This window comes from Nothoprocta perdicaria, unplaced genomic scaffold (assembly GCF_003342845.1).
Source record: "Nothoprocta perdicaria isolate Ctin4 unplaced genomic scaffold, notPer1 scaffold_40, whole genome shotgun sequence".
Lineage (NCBI taxonomy): Eukaryota > Metazoa > Chordata > Aves > Tinamiformes > Tinamidae > Nothoprocta > Nothoprocta perdicaria.
In genome coordinates this window covers 4,110,441-4,120,147 of record NW_020455644.1, presented here as the reverse complement: position 1 = coordinate 4,120,147, position 9,707 = coordinate 4,110,441, and the positions used below count along the sequence as shown (strand labels likewise).

The following is a 9,707-nucleotide window of genomic DNA, read 5'->3' as shown; positions in this document are numbered from 1 at the left end:
GGCCTCGCGTGGTCGCCCGCGGCCTCGGGCCACTCGCGGCCTCACGCGCGTGGCCCCGCGCGCCCCCCAGGTGTTCAAGCGCTTCGTGGAGATCGGCAGGGTCGCCTTCGTCTCCTTCGGGCCGCACGCCGGCAAGCTCGTGGCCATCGTGGATGTCATCGACCAGAACAGGGTGAGCCCAGGGCGCCCGGCCCGCTTTCCTCGTTATTATTTATTTATTCTTAGCGAGCAAGTCAAAAATCCCTTCTTTGGTATCTCTTACTGATGTAGGTGCCTTAAAAGCTGCTTGCTTTTAAGTTCTCAGGCAATAAGATACAATTCCTACCTCTTTATTATCACTAGAGGTGTGAGGTCTTGGACTCTTGTCCTTGTAGTCAAGCACCAGGTAGGTGTCTAAAAGTTATGAATGGAATTACCATTATGTCTAAGGTAAATGCTTGGGCTAGGATGTGCTTCGGTGAATATTTCTGAAAAAGAGAAGGGAATGGTAAAGTACGTGATCTTATTTCTGCATAGCCTTCCCAAGTCAGCTCCTTCTTCCAAAGGCAAAGATGGGCTTTTAGAAGCCTTGCTGTAGAGTTGTGTTTCGTGTGCAAGACGTGCTCGCCTCTGGGTTTGGCAGCACGAAACTTGTTTCAGATTGTTTTTGGCAAGTTGCACTTCACAAGTTATTAGGAAGCTAATGTCTAAATCAAACATGTTGGGAAAACTGCTAATGAACGTGTGTTTTCTCGTTTCAGGCACTGGTTGATGGCCCCTGCAGTGGTGTCAGGAGGCAGGCTATGCCTTTCAAGTGCATGCAGCTCACTGACTTCGTTCTCAAGTTCCCACACAGGTGAGTTCTCTGTCTTCTTTTGGCTTCTGTAAAACATGATGTGTCCCTTGATGCCTGAATTATGTGATTTGATGCCTGCTGAATGGAGAAAGTTAGTGTAATGTTAATTGAATTGATAAATCTGGGTGTAGTAGAAACTTGGCAGACTGTGTTACCAGTTGAATACATCAAAGATTTCACTGAGTATTGACTGGAAACCAGTGCTCAGGAAAGTGGAAGGAAACAACAGGCTGCCCTAGGCAACTTACAGCAGTGCTTGCACTAACACTGTGTGACTTTCCTTTTGTGTCCATGGTGTCTTAAACATCTGCTTAGATCACCTTCAGGCATTGCATATATTCCCTTCCTATAGAACTGTGCTGGAAAGGTAGGAAGCTGCGCTCACTCTCTTCCTTAGCCTGTTAATACAAGATTTTCCTTGGTTTTAGATATCATATTGTGTGAGAATTTCTTTTGGGGTAGCCCCTCTGTTTGTCTTAGCCAAACATTTTCTTGGGTAAATGCTAGCTTAGTCCATGGAAGTGTGTGTGCTGCTGACTTAGCACGTGGTGAGATGTAGCCATTAAATAATGTGTGTATGGTGTGGGAGGATGATCGTCTCTTGCACTAAATTGTGTGGGCTGCTGTCAGTGAAGAAATGTTCCTACCTGTGCGTGTGTATGTATAAGCATGTGTATATGTGGAAATATAAATATCTGCCTTTCCAAATGCAGTGCTCGTCAGAAGTGTGTGCGCCTTGCCTGGGAGAAGGAAAATATTAATGAGAAGTGGGCAGCCACAAGGTGGGCAAAGAAGATTGAAGCCAGAGAAAAGGTATGATTTTCGGCCGAAATACACGCAGTGCCAGCTAGACTCGTTAAAACTAGTGGCAGTCTAACACACTGTGTACTCTTGGAGGTTAAGGTATGGATTATTTGAAGTTACTGACAGCTTTTTGAGCTCTTTTGTGCTTTTCAGCCTTATGCTTTTACAGCAAATGCTTATTTTGTTCAACCACTTCTATAAGTTACTTTTCCAGGAAAAGCATAAAACGGCTAAATCAGTTCCTGAGGTGTACGTAGCCTTCATTTGGAGTTGTTCAGAGTTATTTGTGAAATATTTTGAGACACTGAAGTAGTTACTGCTTATTTATATAGATACCAAAACTTCATGATTGATTCTTTTCAAACAGAAAGCCAAAATGACTGACTTTGATCGCTACAAGGTCATGAAAGCGAAGAAAATGGTAAGTGATCTCCTTTAACTGCAGATTCAAATCTTATAAAAACCTTTCCTGTATTTTTGTATTTTGTTATGGAATGACCCAAAATGTGTGAATAGCTTGAATTTCTGATGATTCTTTACCCATCCCTTTCTCTTAAGCAGTTCATCAAACATCTTGTGTATCAGTCTTCTAACTTATAGCTGAAGAAGGAAGGAATTGCATGCAGTGAAATCAGACCTTTTTCAGGGGTTTCTGTTACTCTTGCATTTGTTATTAAACATAGCTATATGTAAGATATACTCAAGTAACCAGCCTGAATGATGCTGCTGACTTGGTAGGTCATCAAAACAGTTTAGATTGAATTTGCTATTTTGTATGTAATACATGATAAACTCTCTGATTTATTAAAACATAATCTGGTTAGCAAGGGATAGTTATCCAAAAGGGGAGAGGCTGAGAAATGAAATTAAGGAATAACATGTATGAAGAGTTATTTCATTCGGAGTAGTAATATGACTTTTTTTTTCTTAACAGAGAAACAGGATCATCAAGCATGAAATGAAGAAGCTCCTGAAGCAAGCTTCTAAAAAAGGCAAGAAGTTACAGAAGGCACAGAAGTAGAATAAACTTCTAACTGTGTGTTTCACTTAACGTGTCTGTGTTTCGGCTTTTCATTTTTAATTGATGAATGGTTAAATATCTGATTTAAACTACCCACAGGGGTAACGTGTGTTCGCTTTTGCTTCTGGCAAAGAATTGGCTGTGATATTTGCTGATGTCAGTGTTGGGTTCCTTGTGTTTCTGTCACTCTCAGCCAAGATGCCCACGTGGCCTGTGCTTAGTACCAATTCCCAGTATTGCTTAATGGTTATTGCACACCCAGTTGATGAAGGGAGCAGTCCAGATCATCAGGTGTCTTAAAGCAGTTTGCTGGGAGAGGTTTAGGAACAAATAAAGCTATGTGCAGTCTCCATGAAACAATGGTCAGATAAACTTCCTCTTTTTGGTATATATTCAGGCACCAGCTGAACCAGGGCTGTTGTAGTGTGACAGGGTGCCGTTCAAAGTCTCTCAAGTGTTCTTTTTTTTGAGCTTGTTTCTCTATAACAGGTGACTTGATAACTTCAATGTTGTAGATTTCTCATAACTCCCATTGTCCTGTAAGATAACTGATGGCTTTACTCAAGCATGCTTTCTTTCCAGAATGTTTTGAATTTAATAGCCTGTATCAGGGCTTGAGCCTAATTACACTTCTTCTTAATCAAAGCCATTAAGTAAAAGGGGATATAATCTAAAAAATGACTTGAAATCCCTATGAGATACTGATTTACTTAGTCTTCATGTTCTCAAATAGTGTTTACATTTCTTTAAATACCAGCATCCCTCTCTTCCATATGCTTTTTTCTATGTATTTTTTTTGCCATGGAGGATACATTTTATTTATAATGAATGAAAAAGTCACAGAAGTCCCTTTTGTAACCAAAAAGCAAATTATTTTTAGGACCAGGTATAAAATTGAGGAGGGAGAATATGTATCTAAAAAATGAAGGTTGTAAGAGCTTCAGTTTTTTAAAAAATATATTTGGCAGTGTTTCTATTTTGTCAGATATGTTGATGAACAGATTAAAGTTGTTCTGGATTTTAAAATAATGATTTTTAAAAAGTGCCTCTGAGTAAATACTGCTTGCTTAAGCTGTTTCTCAGCCTGTGGAAATTGAGTTCCAGTGTATGGGCGGTATGAATGGCTACAGCAAATAAGGAACAAACGCAGAAGCAATGCCAATTCAGGTGAAAATGTATTTACAAGCATCAGGAAGCCTTGTTTTAAATTGGATTTTCAAGTGGTTAAATGGATCTATTGTGAAACTAGAACAATAACTTAAAAGGTTTGGAACAGGGAGGCCTTGGGAGAGCTGCTCCTTTGGGAGAGGCAGGGGTTCAGCTATATGAAAGATGGAAAATTGATGTATTCTTGATAGTTATGAGTTCACAAATGCTTTTTCTATATTGTTTAGCCTTCCTTAAAGGCATTTGCTCCTGAAGAATAATTTTATTTACAATGACAGCAATTTGCTCAGTGTTTTCATTCCCACCAGTAGCACCTGGCAGCTGTAGAGGTACCTCTGAAATGTCTTTCCAGCTATTAAGTGTTTTATAACCTGTAAAGTTCCCATTGTTCTGAAGAGGAGCCTTAATCTCTTCAGGGAGAGCTGTGCTTGAATTCAGGGTAAGTGGCGTGCAGCTTTTCCAGAGTTCTCTGCTGGAGTGTGGAAGTTCTTCGCTTGTGAGGAGCCCGGTCGTCGCGGGGCTGTGGGGCCTGTGCTCACTGGTGCACGTGGCAGGGGGGATTCAGCAGAGGAGCCGCCCTCTGAAACAGCTCAGTTTTTGTGCAAGTTAACTGCAAAACGTCCACAGAGGGAGCCAAGTACCGGTGGTTTCACTGTGGCCCTGTGTGATGGGAAGGGATGTTCTCGCATTAAAGTCTAAGGCTGTGTTACGATGAGAAGGTTCTTCACGCGTTAGACAAAAAATAGTCTCTTAAAAATATATGTCTTATTTAGTAAGTGCACCATGTCTTTCTCACAGCATGTTCCCCATGAGCAGCATCTGGTGCCCTTTTTCTCAACACAAGAAACCCTTCTGAAGCCTTTTGCAGCTACAGCAGCTTTGTGTCATGTCAGTAGCCTGCCTTGTTCCAGATACCTTATGCTGCCTATGCTGGAAGGATCGGAAACAACATTTTATTGTTAATCTCCAGGTCTTCAACAGGAGATAAACCCAGTTAAACATAGCTAAACTTTTTCATTTGAGAGTACTTGTACGTTAATGGCATCTGTTCTCATATTCTCATGGTTTTGTAGGTGCTAGCTTGCGAGTTTTTAGTGGGATGTAGAACTCTATGGGATACAGAAATGAGTCCCGAAGCAGGGCGGCTTCCCTCCCGCAGCCGGCCACGGGATGGCAGTGCTGACCTCCTCCAGTCGCTGTGCAGGCTGGCGCGGCTGGGACAGCTCTGCTGCACTGGGCTGAAAAGCACCAAAGGCGGTGGCACCAACTCTGGAGACCAGTCTGTCTCTTTGTGAAGATCCTTTTGTCCTTAGAGTTGGCCAAAAGGTATTTTGCTGGACAATAGCTGCAAATACTAATGATTTACTGATATTTATATCCCAGCTACAAGTAACCCTCTAGCCCTGGTTTGCCTGGGTGGTTGCCGTGATGTTTTCAAATCATTTGCTCTTGTAGCTACCTGCGTGTTAACTGTCATCTTTGGCTGGAGAAATTGGGGTTACCCTGTTGAAATCTCCAGCCTTCTCCTTAGGGGAGTGGGAAGTTTGCTCCAGAGGAGCGAGAGAACCTGCTTCCTTGCTGGAGGAGCCGAAGACGACTCCAGCGCAGCCTGGGACTGCGTGGGGCAGCGGCAGCTGGGTCGGGGCCTCTGCACAACCGGTTCCCTGCCGACTGCAGCCCCCGAGCCTGGGCGTTGGGCCGGTGCAGACCCCCCTCCTCCTGCTCAGGATGCCTTGACCCAGTCCTCGCGTAGAGGACGCGCTGTTTAACGCGTCCCCAGTGGCCTCCTGCCGGGCAGGTGTTTTTCAGGGCCTCTTTCTTTGCTCTTTCGGGCAAGACCTCCTAGGGTCTCAGGTCGAGTCTCTGCTGGCAGGAGCCGTCGCACAGTCAGCTGTTGTTGGCTCTATCGTAGTCAGGTACTATATTGAGGTGATCTAAAAGGTTGGGAAATGGGCTTGTAGATCCCACCCCCACTGCCTTTCCTCCAACCTCTTCCTCTGCAGTACCCCAGAATAGCTTTTAAAGCGTCTTCTTGCTCTTTTTTTTCCCCTATTTTTATTTCTTCTTCCTGTCCTGGTCACGGTGCGCGTGTGAGTCTTCGCTCATGCTGGAGGTCTCAGTAGATAATGGAGGAGAATGAGGGGGTTTATGGCCCGGTGGAGCCTGGCAAGCTGGCGGTGCCGTCGCTCTGGCCGCTGGAGCAGAGTGCAGGGCCTGGGGGGCTGCCCAGGGAAGCTGCAGCCCTGCGGGATGCGCCCAGTCCTCGTCCCCGAGGTGAACAAGGGCCCTGCTCCCAGCCCAGCAGGGCCCTGGAGGAGAAGAACCCTTCACTATGGAGCTGCTCCCTGGCTGCCCGTGATGCCTGCTGGTGAGGCCACGGTTTGGTTTTCCTGGGAGGCATATGGTGGGAAGCAGGGAATTGCCAGGAGGGGGCTGTGGTTCTCTCCAGCCATGGGTTTTACAGAGTGGGACGTGTTCCCGGTCTCGGAATGGTGGTTTTGTGGTCTCCTAGTCCTGTGTGCTGAGTCTGTCTAGTCTTTCGAGGCTGCTCATGCTAACTGCCGCCTCAGTCCTGTGGTAACGTGTTCCAGAAGCCTCTTGTGGAGAAAAGTGCTCTCGTTCGTGTTTTAAACCAGTCTCCTGCGATGAGGATTGCCCGGTGTTTGAGGCAGAAGCTGCTAACCAGCCCCATGGTGCTGAGGATACCAGAGGGAAGCTGGAGAATGATTGATGGTGAGAAAATGTTTTGTCACCAAGGAGTCCAAGGAGGCCCCTGTTGTTTAGATGGAAAAGATGGATTCGTAGAATCACAAAATGCTTAAGGTTGGAAGGGACCTCCAGGAGTCATCTAGTCCAACCCCCCTGCACACGCAGGGTCACCCAGAGCACGGGACACAGGGCTGCGTCCAAGCGGGTTTTAAAGATCTCCAGAGAAGAGAGATCTTCCTTCCACTCCAAGCCAAGGATTGCTTCTACTCCAGGCTTGGGAGCAGCCAAGCTCCAGGGCCATCACCTCAACCATTTGGAGTGAAGGGTTTGCCGACTAAGGAAAGATGGACTCTCTGTTTTGGGAGAGGGAAGTGGGAAGACAAATTTCCTCCAGACCTCAGTGGCAACGAACCCCGAAACGCAGGACAAAGCCAGTAGAAATCTGGTCAAACCTCAGCCAAGTCTGCTCCCGTTTCCTTCCCCGAGGATGCCAACAAAGCAAATATCCCAAGCCATCCATTGCAATGTCAAGCCCTTCACCCCATGATCCGCCCCCATTCCATCCTCCGTAGCTTTGTCCGGGTGCAATACGGGCTCCCAGGTCACTGTCCCTCCCCAGTTTGCAGAACTTAATTCCTTCAGTTATTAGAAGCTTCTAATTGCTGCCTGCGTTTATTCATGACCAATTAACGACCCGCAGGCTCTGCTCCTCGCTTCTCTAACTGCAGGGCTGTCAGGAAAGATTCATGAGCCCATATGTTGTCGGTCAGGCCTCTTTTTCAGCAGCCACAAGCCAAAGCTTTGGGATTAAATGCTGCTGCAGCGCCTGACTACTCTGTTTTAGTGCCTGTATTTTCTTCTGCCCTACTGCCTCGGTGACAAAGCACTTTTCCCTATTGCAGAGGTATGTAAGCAGCAAATACAGTGTCTTTATGGACCCCATTCAAACATATGCCAATAGCTTCCTCCCAGGAAAAGAAACAGATTGTTCCCGTCTTCTCCTTCCTCTCTCTTTCTCTGTTTTTTGGAGGAGAGAAAATGTTCCGTGCATCAAACAGTGCTCATTTTCCGCTTGCTCCTGTGCAGTCCCACAGATCAGAGCTGGAGAGGCTGGGGTGCAGGGACAGCCCTATTCCAGCTAGGTGCCCTGTGGACACGGGGGCCACCGCGTCCCCACTTGCCACCCCTGTGGGGCCAGGCTGTGCTCACGGCTCCCGGCCTTGCCTCCTGTGCATAGAAACAGCAACTTTTATATCTCTGAAAATCCCTTTGAGAGCCAGGACACCTACGTGAACCCCACTCCTCTGCCGCCCAGGCCAAAGTCCAACTCGCAGGTAGCGCCGTGCACTTCCCTTGGGCACATCCACGCTCCCTTTTGGACACTGGCTTCCCAAAAAAATGGTGGCAGAGCAGTCACATGATACGATAGGAGGATGGTGAATGGAAACATCCTGCTTTAGCAACAGCCCTGCCTGTGGAGCATGGAGAGACCCCGTTCCCCATAGAGCCCCACTAGGCCCATCACCTCTCCCAAAGCACCTACCGAGCAAGAGAAGCTCTTGCTCAGGGTGCCCCCTGCTCAGGAGCCCAAGGGAATTAGCTGAGGAGATCCCCGAACCAGCAAGAGTAATCCTGAGCTACCCATGTAGAACTGCAAGAATTTGAGCAGTATTTTCAACTGTTAGGCTTTATATACACATATATATATATATAATATATATATGTGTGTTTGTGTGTGTATAAAAAGATATATCCGTGGAGCTATACACGTGCAATTTTGGAGACTTTAAAAATAATTCCCAGTCTTGTCTTTGGCTTTTCACAGCCACCTTTTATGACTCTGAAGCAATGGATGGATGGCAGAATGAGGAGCCAAAGCGCGTAACTGCTGCCGATCAGCGCGGTGTCACGCCAGAGAGGGCAGGTCGGATGTCCGCTGCCGTTCTGAGGAGACCGAGGCATCTGTGTTGGCAGGCGGCGGGGATGTCTCCAAGGCAACTGCCTTGGCTCCATATGCCGCTCGGATCCGCAAAGTTGTATCCTTTGGAGCGCCTGCTTTACATGTTAGATGAGCAACTGGCGCAAAACCAGAGCTCCGGATGTTACTAGGGAGATACCAGGGATGGAGGCTTTTTCTGGAGTGGGGAGCGGGGTTGTTCTTCATCCGACATCATCCAGTGTTTTGAAACAATGAGCGAGCAGAGCGTACACAGAGACAGGCGCGTACACTTGCTAGGAAAGTTTGCAGATGGCACCGGAGTAGTGGGATCGTAAATAATAGTGGCTTGGATCCCTTGATTTTAAATGGTCACAATCCAAGAAAACGGTGGTTTGATTCACCCAAGTGCTGGGTCTTATAGAAGAGACGGCCTGTCTCTTCTTGTTGCCCTTATAGAAGGGGAAAACTGGAGGAACAAGGTGGAGTGTTGGGAGAGCACTCACCCCGCTGTGCCATCTTTGGTAGCTTGGGAACATCTTGGGTGCTATGGGCAATTTCTAGCATAAGAGAGGGAAGCTTTCAAGATAGCCCTCTGCAACAACGTGTGAGACATTAAATAGGTTATTATTAAAAAAAAAAAAAAAGCCCTAACTCACTCGAATCATCACAGAATCACAGTTCCTGCAGAAACAATGCTACTCTCCAAAAAGCCACGTGGAGTTTCTAGCACTTACCTCAAGCGTAAGCCAGAAGAATGAGTAAGCACGTCTGAAAGACTTAATAACTTTGTCCCTTCCTCCGTATTCTTGCATCTGAGTCATGACAGCAAGCAGGATACAGCAGATATTTATGGGAGGCATAAAGCAGGCACCTTCGGAGAGCGTATGGTTTCTCTGCAGATGTCGCTCTCTGGCATTTCAAATGCTGTTTATAAAGGAATTCTCTCCTCCAGGATGTGCCCCCCTGCCCTCTGTCTCGAGTCAGGCAGATGGGGACAGAGCAGCCTGGGAGCCTTCATTCACGCTAATGATCTCTAGGGGGGTGTGCAAATTCTGCAGCGTTTTCATGAAAACGCAGCGCGTTCTGGAGGTGACCTGGGCGGGCTCCGCTTCCCCACGAGTACTGAAAAAACGTGAGAGAAAAGAATCTGTTCCCACACGTCACAGCTTTGGAGAAATTGTCCCCATCCCGTCTGTTTTTATCCTGTTAGGACCTCAATCTTGTCCACCTTG

General features: G+C 46.7%; 1 protein-coding gene and 1 long non-coding RNA gene across 2 annotated transcripts in view; both read left to right on the top strand.

The window, feature by feature from the left end:
- The window catches only part of RPL14 (ribosomal protein L14), a 3,861-nt gene extending 490 nt beyond the window's left edge, over positions 1-3,371 (top strand). The window contains exons 2-6 of the mRNA XM_026045566.1: positions 71-172; positions 741-835; positions 1,549-1,648; positions 2,007-2,060; positions 2,574-3,371. Coding sequence (XP_025901351.1) covers positions 71-172; positions 741-835; positions 1,549-1,648; positions 2,007-2,060; positions 2,574-2,660 — 438 coding nt within the window. The 3' untranslated portion in view covers positions 2,661-3,371. The remainder of the gene's footprint in view (positions 1-70; positions 173-740; positions 836-1,548; positions 1,649-2,006; positions 2,061-2,573) is intronic.
- Positions 3,372-8,368: 4,997 nt separating this feature from the next.
- LOC112952661 lies at positions 8,369-9,400 on the top strand. The gene is made up of 2 exons (XR_003250451.1): positions 8,369-8,572; positions 9,146-9,400. It is a non-coding gene; the product is annotated as an uncharacterized LOC112952661 (long non-coding RNA).
- The last annotated feature ends 307 nt before the right edge of the window (positions 9,401-9,707 follow it).